The following is a 17,621-nucleotide window of genomic DNA, read 5'->3' on the forward strand; positions in this document are numbered from 1 at the left end:
GACTCCTGTTTGTGCCGACCAGAGTCCAATTAGCTGAATCATGTAATTATTCTCAAGTTAAAACTCCCCTGCAATGTGTTGTTTTGACAGTGAAGGGAGATGGCAGTACTTAACACAGACGTGCCCTGTTTGGCTGTAAAACTTTTTAATATAATCTGACTGCTTTTATGGATTTGTTGTCTTCGCTGCATAAACCCACCCCTTCACTGCTTTCAGCCACTTGAATGATTAATAATCCTGTTACCCGGCAGTACACCACAGCCTGCACTTTCCATTGAACCGCTGAGCATAGTCTATTGGATATCCCCCTGGGAGATTGCATGTGTGAGTGATTGTGCATGTGTACATGCTTGTGTGTGTGTGTGTGTGCGTGTGTGTGTGCGTGTGTGTGTGCGTGTGTGTGTGTGTGTGCGTGTGTGTGTGCGTGTGTGTGTGCGTGTGTGTGTGTGTGTGTGTGTGTGTGTGTGTCTGTGTGTGTGTCTGTGTTTTTGTGTCTACATGCGTGTGTGTGTTTGTGTGTGTGCGTGCGCGTGTGCGGGTGTATATGCATGCATGTGTGTCTGTATATCTGTATGTGTTTGCGTCTGTGTCTGTATTATGCATGCATGTGCGTGTGTGTGTGCGTGTGTGTGCGCGTGTGTGTGCGCGTGTGTGTGCGCGTGTGTGTGCGCGCGTGTGTGTCCCGTCTTTCACCGCATTTGTCGTTTGTGAGTTTAGGGCCTGTGATATGAAAGTGTGACCCTGGCTGCCTGGCTCCCCACGTATTAAATATGACAGGTGAGTGGCGGGTCACTTGTAACTCTTTACCAGCTGCACTCATTTCCGTCACAGGACTCCACGTGCTGTCATCTCACGGGTCGCAAAGTGACAGGCGTATATGACACCGTCTTTGTCATCCTTTCGGCTTGCCGGACTCGCCTGGGAAGCTCTTGTCACATCGACAGCTGTGCACATGTGTCTCCCGTGGGGTTAGAGAAATCGGACAGGCAGCCCAGCTTTTAAACCTGTCTGTAACAGCAAGTAACAAGCGAGGTACAAAATCAGAACGGTCTGTTTGAGCCTGTTGACTGGCAGAGGGAAGGACAGATGTAAAAACAAGAAGTCCTTTCACTTGTAGGGGTAGAATAATTATACCAGTGCCTGTCTTTACCAAAGTGACACACATTCTGTACGTCTCAGCTGAAGCTGATGAACATGTCCATAATGGTGGAGAAGTTGATGAGCCATGTGGGGGGGGCAGCTCATTATTCCTTGGTTTTTAACCATTTATCAACTTTAACCTTATGGCAGCTGAGAGTAGTGGGTGTTGTGCTTGTGTTGTGTTGTGTGAAACTAATAAATCATAAGTTACTCGATGAAATATGACCCAGAGTAGCTGTTATCTGTGTTGGAGTGTGATATGGAGAGCCTCAGGTTTCAGCTGCCATCTGTAACACACAGGGCTTCCCGATCAGAAGCCTTTCCTGTAGAGGATTGGCCCGGCAGTGAGAGCGTGTCTGTTCAGGGAGAGGACAGTACCCAGCCCAGTGAGGGACAGAGCCCTGAGGGAGGGAAAGCTCCACGCCTCGTGGCTCCTGGCCCTGCCTGTCTCCGTGTTTACGGCCCAGAGCACGGTCCCCTGGAGCAGAGCTAACCATGGGGCTGTGGAACGGGGGGGGGGGGGTGATCCGTGACTCTGACAGGGACTCCCCAGGGTGGAAGAGCACAGCGATTCGGGAGGAGGCTGGTGCAGGATGGTATCCCAGCCAGCCAGCCAGCCAGCCATCCAGCTCACAGGGTCGGTCCAGGAATCCAGAGCATTTCTCTGACCCGGGCTATGGCTTTCGCAGAGAAAGTGATTTAAAATGAGAAGGTTCAGCATTCTTCGGTCTCCTGAGTCAAGAACCCAGAGGCCACGCGCCATAGGAGACAATGGGTTCAGCCCCATTCTGTTTCACAGAGTGTATTTCGAGCTTCCTAGCTGCCCTGGCACATGTGTACATACTCACTGTTTAGTGGAATATCCCGCTCCCAGCCCCACCCCCCCACCCCCCCCTTGTAATTTGTGGGATCATTATGGAAACCCACCCCACTGCACTACAGAGATTTTCTTTGTAAATATGTGCGTTTGTACACACATCGCCCAGGACCCCAGACTGCCACACTAACATTTTGATTTTCTGCCGTTCCCTTGTTCCTCCGGGCCGGTTCACAGAAAGCCGCTTGTGTGAGAGTGTAGCAGCCCCACAAGAGCCCACTGTGAGACTGCCGGAGGTGATGCAAGTTCAGCCGCGACTCCACCTCGCTCTCAGACGATGTTCGAGTCGCGGCGGAATCTTCTGGAACAAAATAAAATAAACTCTCACCTCTTCTTTCAAAGTGTTACGTTACGTTACATTCGTTTAGCAGACGCCCTTATCCACAGTGACTTCCAGCACAAGAGAACAGAAGTGTATCCATCTAAGTTAAATAAGCAACAGTGTCAGACCAGGCTAACAACACTCTCAGACCAATGAGTGCGAGTACCATTCCATTCAAGCACCACCATAAGCTAATTATAGTGAAACTATATAAGTACACTGTACTTCTGCAATTTTGAACATCTGAACTGACTGTATCAACAAACTGTAACTTTGCGTGTGTTCAGAGAGCTGGTTGGCCCAAGTAAAATTAGAATTTTGATTAACGGAAATATTGCATTAACCTCTGACTGGCTGGTGTACACCCCCCACCCCCCACCCCTCCCCAGAGTTTCACTTCATTAACTTTGAGGGAGTTTTTGGAAAAGGCCAGTAAGAGGCAGATTTATGAAGTAATTCCACTGTGCTGGTTCCAAGCTGCTGTTGTGTTTGTTGCTTTGGTAGCGGACTTAAAGCTTTCTGTTATCTCCTAATGTTATCTAGTCTTATCCAGCACGGTATAAATTCATGGGCCTAACTGAACCATAAGCAAATACCTGGCGATGTTGGATATTCTGTGATGTGATTGCAGGACTGGGGGCGTGCAGTCTCATGCTTGCAAGCGCACGCTCACCTGCACTTGTAATCTGTGGTTTTACCAGCAAGACCTGTCTCAGTAAGTACATACTGCAGAAGAGGAGTGAAACCAAATAGAAATTTGGGGTTTAATCATGGACGCTGCTTATTTATCAGTATGGCCAGCTGTACCCAAGGGGACACATAATCTGAGGGATTATTAAAGCATGCACACGCACTCACACACACACACCCCACAAACACACACACTCACACACATACACACAAACACGCACACCCACCCCAAAAACACACGCACTCTCACACACACACACACACACACACACACTCTCACACACCCCACAAACACACGCACTCACACACACATGCACACACACCCACATACACACGCACTCACACACACATGCACACACACACACACATGCACACGCACACGCACACGCACTCTCATGCACTCACACACACACACAAACACGCACACCCCCACAAACATGCACAAACACGCGCACTCTCACACACACACACACACACACACACACACACACACTGCTTTCCCACACATTTTCTGGTGTCTGACTCGTTAGAGGAGTACCTGAGTGGCAGTGGGGCGCAGGTGCGCTCAGAGGAGTGTTCGGTGCCAGCGTGATGCGGAGCTTTGCGTGTCATCCTGGCCTCTGACAGAACGAATAGATCATGGATTTCCTGAAAATAGGTCAATCTCCTCATTTACTTTTCATCTATGTAGAACAATCTCTTATTTAATATGAGATTGCTTTGTGACAGAAAATAGAACACATTTAGTCATTTAGTCATATTTTGTTGAAGCATTAAATCATCTGGGGCTGTCTTCCTCGTAAAACTATACTATAAAAAGCGACTACAGTAAAATGATGAGGCAGAAACCTTTGAAGCTGCTCGGATCAGTTTGTTTGTTTTGTGTGACCTCTGTTTGGAGCCATACGCTGCGGGTTATGGTCGTGGGCCTGCGCTAATCGCCGAGACGGGGGGAAGCCCGTCAGGATGGGCTGAGGTGTCCTACCTTACCGCCTGTCAGGCTTTCTGCTGCCACCCGTGCTGGAAACCGGTCAGTGACGGCTTCAGAATGCCGCCTTTCAGCAGCGTTCGATTTTCCAAATGGAAACCGGAGGCTTGTTTTGCTGCCATGTCCGTGCTGAAAAGGAGGTTGTTGGTTTGTGTTTGCTCACAGGGACCCCACACGCCGCCGCTGCTGTCTCCCACCACCTGGAGATCCCCGCCTCAGACGCCCCATTTTCGCCCGAATATCGAAGTTCGCTGCAGGTACTTCCATGTATTTTCTTATATACGGATAGTAATATAATATCCCATCGCTAATTTGACATATAATAGGAACAACATTTCACTGAGTGCACTAGTGACATCTGTCGCATGTTTCATCTACATTGGGATAGATTTTAGATAGTCTTACTGTGCTGAGATGGATATGATGCTTTGAAATATATTAAACCAAGACATGCACAGGGAGTGATTCCATTCTGTGCATCTCTGTCAACTGCGTGGCCCCAGATTTCATCCTGTATCTCCACTCTCAGTTCTTCTCCCCATAATCTCCATATTCTATTAAGGGTCACATTTTTCAAGGATATACTCTATGCATTTTCTAAACACGCTTTGCAGTTTTTCCTCTTTTTATCCTTCCATGATGAACGAGGGATGGCAAGGGATGAATGTTATAGGGTGACTGATGTAGGATCACATAAAGCATTCTAAATGTGTCCGTGACAACCTAACGAGTCCGGATGCATTGTTTCATTTTCGAAATGTACAGGTGCATGTGGCCCTGCTTCAGCGGAGCTGTGTCAGAGTTTTTATTTATTTATTTGCACTTCTCTAAATTTTCAATCACCAAAAACTGTCAGACACATCAGAGCGTAAGAATCGATCCACTGGTGGAGTTGTGAAGTATTTGGTTGAAACGGAGCCCAGAAGGCAGCATCCGCAGCTCTGAGATGAGATCAGGCTGTGCTCTGGCTCCGGGTCGGTTTTGTGCGGGACAGTGAGCTCCGGCACAGTAGGTGTGATCGGGTGCCGATCCGTGTGGGTCTCTCAGCCAGAGGCCGCAGGGTGTAGCCAAGACAACCGGAGCAACAACAAAGCGCTTTCATGCGCTGCTGTGGTGAGCCCTTTCAGCAGCATGAAAGAGAGGCTCTCTACGAACCAGACAACAAGCTGGGAGGTTTAATGTATGCGGGGCTGTGCACGCATTCATGAATAACCATTTTCTCAAAAACAGCAGTTCGCCACACACTGACATGCCATCATTAACAATGCACAGGCACAAGTGTTTCGCAAGTGGCGCAGAGACACAGTAATCGTGGGTTAAATACACCTTACGTATACATATAACACAAAATACATATTTCAACACAGCCTGCATGATCGCGACACGGCTCATCTTTGCGACTCATCAGTCTTTGCATGTGTGTGCTGTGTTCAAAGCATGAATTTTCCCCCTTTTCTGTTCTAATCTCTTTCAATGTATACGCCACAGTGGACCTACAATGCAGAGACCTCTGAAACTACTGGAAGGGGCGAACTGTGGGTAGTGGTGCCACAGACCCTTGGCTACAGTATTTAACCGATTGACTACTATAGTAGTAGTATGTAACTCTTGGGAGCAATGTGGTGTTGTGGTAAGAAGCAGGGCTCATAAGCAAAAGGTTGCCGGTTCGATTCCCTGCTGGTGCATTGCTGTTGTACCCTTGGGCAAGGAACTTAACCCACAATTGCGTCAATGAGTGTTCAGCTGTGTAAGTGGATGTAATTATAATTGTAACATGTAAGTAACTCTGAATAAGGTCATCTGCTAAATGACAAGAACGTAAAGCAACGTAACGTTGACCACAGTGTTTAAGTGAGGCCCTTTTGTTCCTTTTGGCGTTTACCAGCTGAGAGCTTTCATGGCTTCTGTGATGGCTTCACACAGCTCTTGCCTCATGTTGAACCAGCCTTAGAAAAGGCCAGTGCAGTCCCCCCCCCCCCCCGTTTCCCCACAGAGCCAGTTAAAGATTTTGCATTCCTCCTGATAGTGTGCACATTTTTGTCTGTCCCATAATCAGCGTCTAAAAACAAAGCCTGTAATTTCGTCAGAGGGCCTGGCTCCCCGCCCACAGCTGCGGCCGGCGCTGGCCGGCAGACCTCTCTCGGGGGATCTGACCGCCGGTCATTTGCTGACCTCGGCTTCCTCTCGCTTTTACTGCCTTTTTTGTTTGTTTTTGATATTTTTTGTAGATGATCAGCCCACTGCGAGGCCTTGCATATTCCTTGCATAAGGCAGGCCGGGGTGGCGGGGTGTTAGTTTGATACTTTTTTGTAGAAGTGTAGCATTGCAAGGAGAGTTTCTTTTATTAGAGAGAGTAAAGGTGATTACAGACTGTTTCCTTATGTTGCTGTCTTCCTCACACCTGGAGGGGGATGAACGTGACACAAACCATCATAAAAACTGGGAGAATCAGATGCGTTAGATGTCCGGCCCTGTTGTCTAATCTACACTTCAAACTGCGACTGCATAGCTTGCTATGTTGACCTTGCATATTACACACACACACACACACGCGCACACACACACGCACACACACACACACACATTCATGTGCACGTGTGCACACACACATGCACGCATAAACTTGAACATGTGTGTACATCCATGATGTTTTTTACATGGTACGAGATAGCTTGCGGTCCGCGTATAATCGTAAAACCAGCGTCTCCCGTAGAACGGCCAGGGAAGCCTGCAGTGCTTTCTTTGTTTTAATGATCCCTTGAGTGTGGCTTGATTGAAATGGCTGGATGTGCCTGGGTGTTTATTTCACCGACCCTCCCCCCGCGGTCACAGTGACGGACGCTGTCTCCGCCGGCTCTGGTGCAGAGCACACTGTCCACTGTAATTGCGGAATGTTCCAGCTGCGGAATGTACTTCTGCAGTTTCGGATTGTCCCGGCTTGGTCCGAGGGCCTCCCGCTGCGGTGGACCTGCCCGTGATGGGCACAGTGCGTACTGCCCTCACGCTGGCAGGAAAACCACCCGTGACCCTCCCCGAAATCCGGCTTACCCCTCCTAACATGCCCCTAGCCTCACAGAGAGGAATCTGCAGGTTCCTGTTCAGGGGAGAGGGTGCCACCTACTGGTAATATACCCAGCACATGCTCTTTCTGCAGATACCCTACTCCTAAGGTTGTGTTTTTTTTGGTTATCTTGATCCCCTAGTGCACTTTTCATTTCAAAGCTGTTCATGGTCACTGTTGAAAATTGATTAAGTTTAACTCTATATGGAGGAGAAGGCCCTGTGATGCAGCAGTGTGGTGTAGTAGTAAGGAGCAGGTCTTGTAACTGAAAGGTTGCTGGTTAAATGGGCCACTGCTGGTGTACCCTTGTGCAAGGTACTTAACCCGCATTGCCTAAGAAAATATACAGCAGTATAAATGGATAAAATTGTATATAAGTCACTCTGGATAAAAACATCTGCTAAATGCAAGGTTCAAGGACCAACAATGACCCAGACAGTGTATCTTACAGTGTAGAGCAGCAGCCAGGCTGATCCTGGCTGGAGCTCACCCTGGGGGGAAGCGCGGGGTTAACGCTGCGCCCTCTTTAATTATTTAGCGCCTTTCTAAATAATTCCCCTCCTGTCCCGGAGTGGTCAGGTGGAGAGGAGGGAGGGGCTGCTCCCAGCCTTCCTGTGATTGGTGTTTAGAGGCCAGCTGGAAGTGGCTGGTGTGGGGTAGAGCAGGTGGCTTCCTGGCCTTTTTAATGCAGGGGATCACCACTTTACTTATTCATCAGTGATAGATGGACTCCCCCCCCACCCTTGACTATGAATCCCATCACTGATGTTCAGGCCGAACACCGGAAACCTGCAGTCACAGGGGTCTCCTCCCTGTAGACTGCTATTGCACAGCGAGAGGACTGTCATTATTTTGATCAGAGCACTAAGGTTCTGTTCGGAATAATAAGGCTTCTACCACTGCAGATCAGCACAGAGGGCCGAGAAGGAGTTAAAGGTACCTTTTTAATATAGAAGTGCATTGTCAACATCTGATAAAACCCAACTCATGCCTTTTTTTTTTGTTGTTGTTTTGTACAGAATGGTGAAATGAGTGTTCTGTAACGTTGGAAGAGCTGCTGTTATTTCCTCTGCCTGTTTGAGTTTTGAACTTGCCCATTATGGAGGGTGGGAGTGTGGATGGGGGGATTCGGGGGGGGGGGGGGGGTGTTCTTTGGGGGGTGGAAGGTTGCAGCAGTGATTCTTGTCTCCTCCTCTGCACTTGGAGCTCCCCAGGAGTGATTGAGATCTCTGAAATTCTGAGGGCAATTAATGAGCCACTTGTTCTTAATGGCTCATTAGGTCCTATTTAGATGGCATCGGGAGTTTTAAATGACGGCCTGTTTAATGTGCTTTAAATATTAAGATGGGCCTGGTGGTGTTCTTGTTTAACGGTCCCAGGCGTCACTGTTAAGTCTTAAGTGCTACATGCAGAGTTTCTGCCGCCCAGGGAAAATCCAAGCGCCGATCCACTCCCAAGTTATGTGCCTCTTTGTGTCCGAGGCTTTGATCCTTCTCATGGAAAAAAAATCAGACCATCAAGAGCTAAGCTGGGCTGTGCTTCGGGCTGTTAAGTGACTGCACTTAAAATGGCAATCGTAGATACACATGGAGAGTGGCCGTGTCACAGACCTATAGTTTCCTGCCAGCGGCAGCGGCATTGGTGTTAGTTGTTCTTGTTTGCAGAAGCTGTGTATGGCTGTTAGCTTTGCAAAAGAGCAAGCCAAAGACAGCAGAATCTTGTTGGGGGAAGAAAGGAATGCTTCGACCAGGCATCTGTGTCACAGTGATTTGTGTCCCCTTCCAGCTCATCAGAGGTCTTCATTCAGGAGTCATTATTTATAGAGCAGAGATATAACTGTCATGGGAGCTTCCTCCCACTAAAAGGAGCTGTCCTGTAGTCTGGTGGAACAATCCCAAAAGGGAGAGGCTTCAGAGGCCCCCCCCAAAAAAAAAGCCTAAGTATAAAAATGGCCGCTGATTTGAGCTGCTGTTTTTCTGTTAAAAGAACTTTCTGGAAGGCGGCAGAACTGATAATCCCCCAAGTTCAGCAGCTGGAGAGGAATGCGTTTTCCCCCAGAGCTGCAGCCATTGTTGGAGTACTCTATAAATAACCCCAGCCAGCCAGCCGGCCAGCCAGCGATCACGGGGCAGTGCACCATGGGAAACGGAATCCAGAGAGCACCCAGAAGTGTTCCAGCAGGCAGCTGCCAGTGAGATAATAACCCGGCCTCTGGCCAGTGTCTGCCCGCATGTAACGTACAGCATGCAGGACTTCCACAGCAGGGACCTCAGTCATGCTGTGCAGTAGTGTCAGTGGAACTGGGGGGGGGGGGGGGGGGGGTTGTTTTCTTTTTTCATTCAGAAAGAATATTGTGTCTTGAATTTCTGAACTGTTCTTTCTGACCATTTTTTATGGTTTCATTAAACCAGTGTGTAGGTTTTTTTTTTATTCCTCTGGGATGCACACATTTTCCCAAACAGAGTAAAGGATGCACAGCAAACTGCATTAGTAAAGGGAAACTGTCCTGGTACTGTTAAGAGAAAGGATAAGATTTACACCAGTGGATTGTGTAAATAGGATAGCTGTTAAACACTGAAACTTCCTTTTTAAATGGCTCCGTTTAGAATTATCGGTGGCAGTTTGGCTAAAACATTCAGTTTTGATAATGGAAGACAAAAAGGTCTTTTTCCCTCTTCAATATGGGGCCGGATGTGGAACTGTGTCGTGCACAGACCATTAGGTGTGTCTTAAGCAGACAGCCACTAATTGCCAAGCAGAACAATTCTTTTCTTCCTTGTGGTTATTTGAATTAGAGCTGAATGGGGCGTTTTTGGCTGGGTTCTTTAATTAATGGCCATAGTGCTCTCCATCTCCCTCTCCCTCTCCCAGCAGTAGTGCCTTTAGTCACATTCCATAAGGACTCAAGAGTGCACTGGAGCTTGTAAGCACTTGTTGTGATTTTTTCCTTCCCTGAGAAATCTGTGTGTGTGTGTGTGTGTGTGTGTGTGTGTGTGTGCGTGTGTGTGACACAGCTGAGTTCCACAGATCCCATTCAGAATAAACTCTGGTGCCTGGTGGAATTAAGACCCGGGTCATGGCACACAAAGGTTCTTTTTTTTTTTTTTTTTTTTTTGTGAGCATCAGAGCTTGTGTCCTCTTATGGATCCGTTCCGTCTGGAGTCCCGTGAATTGTAATCCGTCGTGCTGTGATTTTGTGGTCGCCCAGCGTGAGGGGGATGTGCGTGTGGTCACAGAATTTGGAACCCGTTTTAGCTCCGCCTCTCAGCTCGAACTTGGGTTCACTCAGTCTGCATCTGCTCCTTCATCTCCTTGGCAGACTCAGACTACCATTTCATTGGTCCTTCTGATTGCTGCATGGTACAGATTATTGGCAGCTTGTATTTATGGTTCATATTGGATTTCCTATTTTTGCCATTTTTAAAAAATTGTATAGGTGCCACAGTGCTGCCTTTTAGGTGATCTTTTGGTAACGCTTCTGTTTATACTGTATTTCCTTATTTGCTGTTTGAAATGCTGAGTTTTGAGGTGTTTTGTTCAGTTTTCTGGATTAGGGTGTCTGCCTTCTGCATACGTTGCACTGGTCATCAGAGAGCATTGTCAAAGTACAATTATCACTCTTTGTAAAAGAGTAAAAGCATGGCATCAACAAATGGAGCAAATGATATAATGACAAAGTATCAGCCCCACTGATCATCACTGCTGCTCCATACTGCTGCTCCTCACCCTGATGCTCCACCCTACTGCTTCAGGCTACCCCTCTGCAGACCAGCCCCACTGCCTGTCACAGCTCATCACAGCCCCACACTGCTGCCCCAGTGTGTTTCGATTGTTTTTCTTTTTAATGGCTGGTTTTCAGCTCCGTGGGCCACCTGAGTCATGTCAGCCACAGTGACATGTTTGCCTAAGCCCCAGTCTGCAGCTGTTCCACAGTAACAGTGAGGGCAGCTTCCGTGCTCAGCAGACATCAGACACCAGAGGAACAGAGACACTCACATACATTAGGGGGAAAAAAAAACGGAAAATGTGTAAACTGATTATTGCTTGTGCTTCCTCTTGGCCCTTCCCGGGTCTCTCTTAACGGTCTAACTGTTACCGAACCAAAGCAGGCCTCCGCAAGAAGTCAAATACGATTAAAAGGCAGAATTGGATCTAATTTCCACTCTCTCCTTTCTGCTTATGTGAAAGTTAGACAAAGTGCCCAAATGATTAGATCACAGGTTTGGGGATTTAGGAAAGAGATATTCATGGATATGCATGCTCAAATATGCAACACATGGATTTATTTCATATTTGGCCACCATAAATCCAGGACTAAGTTCAGGAGGGCAGAGAGACTCTGTGAGAGTGGTCTCTGTGCTGACGGTAGACAGGCAGGCAGAGACTGCTCTGGTCATTACTGGCGGAAAAGGCCCAACTGTCGTCCTCGGGTTCCAAAGCCGGGGCCGCGGGTTACGTAATCTCTGGGAGTGACAACTGCAGCAGTTCATTGCCAAGTCCGTAACGACCCGTGACCGTATCACGCATGACCTCGAAATCCGGCGGGTCGGGGCCGAGCAGCGGAGCACAGAGATCCGATTCTTCCAGGCCTCGCTGAGCGACGTGCCTCTCATTCCTGACATTGCAGCGCTGTGTCTGCTTTTCCCTTTTCTCAGGACTCTCCCCCCTGCGCTACGGTTTGCTCGGGGGTTGTGAGAAGAGTCCAGATACCATCAGAAAACACTGACCATCTACAGAGAAGTGGTGGGGGGGGGGGGGGGGGGTTGCGTTGTTTCCACTGTAAACTGGAAAGCTGTATTTCCTAAAAGAGAAACCGTCAACATCACCTCTAAGATGGCTTGCGGTGCCCATCCGAAAGTCAAAGGAGCTGTTCGCTGGCTAAAAATACTTGAGCAAATATTTAAATAGCTGCTGACAAAAAAAGAGCCACTTTAAGGGGAGTGGAAGATTAAGGGGCGGTCAGATAAAGCAAGGTCAAAATGATGGTGATAGCGACTCTTATCTGATTTTCTGTGTGGTGAATAAATGCATGGGCCCTTTGCTGGCTCCCGCCCCCTTCCCCTGACAGAGAGCGGCCCTACGAGCAGAGGCCTCTAAATGCCTCAGTGTTGCGAGGAAAGTCTGTGTCACCAGGAGAATAGTGCCTCTTTCAGTGTCCCTGGTCTCTCCACCCGAACGGCACGCCCGAGCTAACTGCAGCTAATCCCACTTCCGTGCCAGTGTGTCAGAGAGGAGAGAGGGGAGGAGAGGGAGAGAAGGGGGGAAGAATTATGCCTTCCTGCTCTTATGCGTTTGTTTTTTTTTCTTTCTTGAAGAGACAGTTTGCGTGTTTCGGCAGATGTGCACAAGGGCTTAAATGAAATGGAGCATGAATCTGGGAGAGAGATGTGCGTTGTTTGCACTGTGGGATTTGACTGTGGGGATGGGATGTTTGCACTCAGGGAAAGCACTGTCTGCTTTACAGTCAAACTGCTACAGTTGCATGAATTCAGATTTAGCGTAAAAAGGAATTAAGTCCCCCTCCGTTTTACGTCACTACAACAGGGTAAAGGAAATCCCAGCCAATCAGAATGGATAATTCAGACTCCGCATGGCATCTTCTCCTGTTTGCTACAAGAATGTGATATGAACATGCAAACACACTGTATATCCGTAATGTGAGTTTGTGTACAATCTTTCTCTCTTGCAGGTCCTGCTTGCTGGGATGTGTTTTGATTAAATTGCACTGCTGAATGGCTGAGGGGTGAAATGCCTCTTTAACACAGAGTTAGAAGCCAATGGTGAGGAGCGCTACATCATGTTTGCTTTGATTTGAGTGTCATTAATCGTTTTTAAATTTAAAATGAACTATTTTACTTGAAACGGCTTACTTACTCTCGCTACTTACGTACTTACTTAAGTGTACTTAAGTGGACTTTGAGTGCAGTGTTGCGCCTTTAACCTTATCGGCTGGATGCTCTGGGCCAGATGGATCATATAAGGTTCCTGTCATTATTATCTTGTAAATGTGATTCTTGTGTATAAATAGTAATGAATATAAGTAATACTGGATAAATGTAAGTAGTACTGGGTTTGTTGTGTGCATCCTCTGCGCTGTCCTGCTGTCTTTAGTAACCTGCATGCGTTTTCTCTGCCCCCCTCCCCCTGCCCCTTTGGGTGCCCCGCCCACAGAATGTTTGCTGGGATGGTCCTGCTCTGCGTTGGTGCTGCCGTAGTGCTACTCTCTCTCCTCGGCAGCCATGTGCTGGCGCGTGACGTCTACCCCGCCTTCTCCCGCAACGACACCAGGTTCGAGCACCTGGCCCTGCACCCGGACCCCGACACGGGCAGAGTGTACATCGGCGCCCGGGACCACCTCTTCCAGCTGGACAGACACCTGCAGCTGGAGCTGGTGGAGGAGACGGGGCCCGTGACCGACAGCAGGGAGTGCCTGCCCCCAATCACTGAGACCAACTGCCCCCAGGCCCGCCGCACCAGCAACCACAACAAGCTGCTGCTGGTGGACCCCTTCTCCCGGGAGCTGATCAGCTGCGGGAGCGTCAACCAGGGCATCTGCCAGAAGCGCAGCCTGGACTCGGTCAACCGCGTGCTCTTCTCCACCGAGAGGCCCGTGGACACGCAGTACGTGGCCGCCAACGACCCCAATGTGACCACCGTGGGGCTGGTGGTGCGGTCGCGGGGCAAGCAGCCGGTGCTGTTCGTGGGGCGGGGCTACACCAGCAGCCAGCCGCCCATCTCCACCCGAAACCTGGCCTCGGAGCCTGTCTTCTCCTACGAGGAGACGGCCAAGCTGGCGGTGGCGGGGCGGCTGTCGGAGTACGACCACCACTTCGTGGCCGCCTTCTCCCACCGGGCGCACATCTACTTCCTGTTCTACCGGCGCGACCTGAAGTCGCAGTCGCGGGAGTACAGGACCTACGTGTCGCGCGTCTGCCTGGACGACGCCGCCTACTACTCCTACGTGGAGGTCCCGCTGGCCTGCCGCTCGGCCGCGGGGAAGACCTACAACCTGCTGCAGGCGGCGAGCGTGGGCCTGCCCGACGACCGCCCTTCCCGGCGCGGCCAGAGGGAGGTGCTGCTGGGCGTCTTCTCCACCCGTCTGGCCTCCTCCAGCAGACCCAGCGAGGACTCGGCGCTCTGCATGTTCCACCTGGAGGACCTCGACCGGCGCGTCAACTCCACCCGCGACCTGTGCTACACCCGGGAGGGCAGGGCCGAGGGCGGGGCCGAGGCCGCCTACATCGAGTACGAGGTCAAGTCCAACTGCGCCAACCTGCCCTCGGTGAGTCTGATCCAGCTGCTCTTCAGCTCTCCGGTAGCTTCTTAACCAACAGTCTTACTGCTCTTAGCCAATAGCCTTACTGTTCTTAGCCAACAGTCTTACTGCTCTTACCCAATAGCCTTACTGTTCTTAGCCAACAGTCTTACTGCTCTTAGCCAACAGTCTTACTGCTCTTAGCCAACAGTCTTACTGCTCTTAACCAATACCTTTACTGTTCTTAGCCAATAGCCTTACTGTTCTTAGCAAATACCTTTACTGTTCTTAACCAATACCTTTACTGTTCTTAGCCAATAGCCTTACTGTTCTTAGCCAATAGTCTTACTGTTCTTAGCAAATAGTCTTACTGTTCTTAGCCAATAGCCTTACTGTTCTTAGCCAATAGCCTTACTGTTCTTAGCCAATAGTCTTACTGCTCTTAGCCAACAGTCTTACTGCTCTTAGCCAATAGTCTTACTGTTCTTAGCCAACAGTCTTACTGTTCTTGGCCAATAGCCTTACTGCATGTGCAGTGCTGAGCTGATCAGCTGGCACTGACAGGACTTTAGTCTTTATTTGAAGTATAACACAATTTAAAGTTGTATTATTCCTTGCAAATGTGTGCTCTGTAGCCATAGTGTGGTAGGGATAAGATACATTTTTATTAATGTGAAAACATGTAACCACATGTAATCACCCTTAATAATGCAAACAATATAGCCAATCAGTTATGAACACTGTTATTTTTAAACAATCTTGTCATGAGAAATATTTTCTCATGTAGCAAATTACAGTGGCGTTCAGAAGAAATCTTCACAATGTTTTCTTTGTCATCTGCCTTGCCTATGTTTTTCCCCCAGTGGAACCACGTAATTAAATCTGTGTTTTATTTTTGTTTATAAAACTTGACTGCCATCGTTATCGTAATGACGCCGCTGCTTTGGAGTTTCCAGACGGACTTTGTGCATTAGGAATGGAGCGGCCCCTGATGTTGCGGGGGCTGGGGGAGGTTGCGGTCTGTGTCCTGTTTAATGAGACTCCCGTTAAATACGGGACAGAGCTCGCATGACACGGAGCAGGAGCCGACCTCTGACCCCGCCGTGCTGTGTCCCTCTGGATGTGCACGTAGATCCCTCTCCGTTGGTGTATTTTAATGGGATTGCTCTGGGAATCGATATTTCGGATTATCCTTGCTTAGCGAGAGAGGGATGTTTAACGAGGTTTGACAAGGACAGATAGAGTCCTGAGATGTCCGGAGCTCCTCAGCCGGAGAGACGGTCCTTTTCCCCTCGGAAACGCAACGGCGCCGCGGGATCGAAGGCCGCCCAGCTTCGGCCCTGCTCAGTCTCAGTGCGCGTCAGCGTTTTTGGAGGCCGCTGCTGGAGCAGAGAAACGGCCCTGTAGCCTCGTTTGATCCCCTGTGATTAGTGCAGTGCTATCATCAGCTTTGCTTACACGCACACGAAACGCACCGTTCTCGCTTGTCAAAGATGACACTAACAATGTCTGTGCAAGAGCTAAACAGGTTACCCAAAATGTCCTCCTTCTATATTTTGATTGCATGGAATCACATTCCCCCCCCCCCCCCCCCAAATGTGTTAGTACATTTTGGCTCATATATTATTGGATATGGAAACTGAAAAAGGAGATATGCATAGCAGACAAGCTGTCTGCATGTTTAGTCTGTTGATAAAAATACGACCACAGTGAAAATAGCCATACGTTACTATAAACATCAGTAAAAATGTAATACGCTAAGATGAACAGAAGTAGCATATGTCATGGCTATGTAACAAAACAGTGATTTTTAAAACCGTTAGCCACACGAAAGACAGGCATCCATAGGAGCCAACACTTTTAAAATGTAAAAGTAATATTTTAGAAATATTAGAAAATTATGTAAATTGTAAAATACTTGTATTTGGATCCTGTTTCTCTGGCTCCATCTGCCTTCACCACTTTATCGTTACTTTGCTGAATCTGCTTCCTTCGTGTTTGCTTTAATGAAGCTCAGTCCGCGGCAGGTAGGCTCTTTCACGGAGCGGGTTCACATTGGGTCATGATCGGGCGTAGGTAGCAGGAGAGAGTGTCTCACTGCAGCTGAAATGATGCGTACAGAGAGGCTGATTCTGAGGGCCTGATGACACATAGAGATTGCTCAGAGGGGCCACCGCTTCGTTGTGCTTGTGTCAGGGTCGTTATTTGATTAAACACTTCAGATGCGCAGGGGCGCAGGCTGTGATTGGTGAGCTTTTTATACTCGCTTTCATAAAACACGGATGACTCAGCCCTTGAGTGCCACACAACAAGCTACTCAATCAGGGCAGGGAAGCGGGAGTAATCAGCCAGGTTGTGCTTTTGATGTCATAGCTATAATGCCCAACTTCAGACCTTGAATGCTTTCTTTTTTTCTGACCCTCCAGAACACCTTGGAGGCGTATCCCTGTGGGTCAGACCACACCCCCTGTCCAATGGCCAGCCGGGTGGAGGTGGAAGCCGAGCCCATATTGGACAGCCCGTCTGCCCGTCTCACCGCTGTGGCCGTCAGCGTGAGGGCGGGGCACACCATCGCCTTCCTGGGAGACTCCAAGGGAAACTTACGCAAGGTAGAGGGCCATTTTCACTCCGAGTACGGCCATGACTCTCTCCCTCTGTCCATGGTTTTCCTGAATTACTCTCATTCCCTTTGCTTGAAAATGTGGTAACATGTGGAGTATGTCTCGTCTCAGGTTTGCAGTCAGTCTGCTTCTTGTGTGTCAGCATTTGCTGGACTTCAAAGTCTCATACGCACAAAGACACACACACACACGTACACACAAAGACACCCTCTCACACACGCGCAGGCGCACACACACACGGGCCGTGGACCTCAGAGGTACAGCCTTGAACTCGCCAGATGCAGCTTCACAGCTTTCGCCTCTAATCTGCTGCCAGGCAGGAAATGCGGTAATGAATGGTGAACACTTTGCTTGTGCGTCTGTGTCTGAGGACCAGCGGCGTACGGGGTAACCAAGGGGCAGCCGAGCCAGGCAGGAGCGGCCCGTCGACAGCCTGCGTAGTGGCCGTCCCTGCCCTGCATGTCGCATTCCTCCTCGGACTCTGGTTATTATCTTTAATATCGGCTGTCCAGCTCCCCGCTTTGGCCAGCCTCCTCTTTCCTGCGTTTGTTTATTTGGCCTCCTTGTCCTTGTCTGTCTTCGCTGTGTTTGTCTTGTCATCCTTACCTAATCTTGCTTCTCTTTTTTTTTCATGTGTGAAGTCAAAAAACATGAACCGGCCACGGTG

At 49.0% G+C, this 17,621-nt stretch overlaps 1 protein-coding gene across 1 annotated transcript in view; it reads left to right on the forward strand.

Moving 5' to 3' along the window:
• The window catches only part of plxnb1b (plexin b1b), an 82,104-nt gene that overhangs the window by 39,008 nt on the left and 25,475 nt on the right, over positions 1 to 17,621 (forward strand). The window contains exons 3-6 of the mRNA XM_036531811.1: positions 4,183 to 4,274; positions 12,768 to 12,858; positions 13,250 to 14,360; positions 16,760 to 16,942. Of these exons, the coding sequence (XP_036387704.1) occupies positions 13,251 to 14,360; positions 16,760 to 16,942 (1,293 nt within the window). The 5' untranslated portion in view covers positions 4,183 to 4,274; positions 12,768 to 12,858; position 13,250. The remainder of the gene's footprint in view (positions 1 to 4,182; positions 4,275 to 12,767; positions 12,859 to 13,249; positions 14,361 to 16,759; positions 16,943 to 17,621) is intronic.

This window comes from Megalops cyprinoides, chromosome 6 (genome assembly GCF_013368585.1).
Source record: "Megalops cyprinoides isolate fMegCyp1 chromosome 6, fMegCyp1.pri, whole genome shotgun sequence".
Classification (NCBI taxonomy): domain Eukaryota; kingdom Metazoa; phylum Chordata; class Actinopteri; order Elopiformes; family Megalopidae; genus Megalops; species Megalops cyprinoides.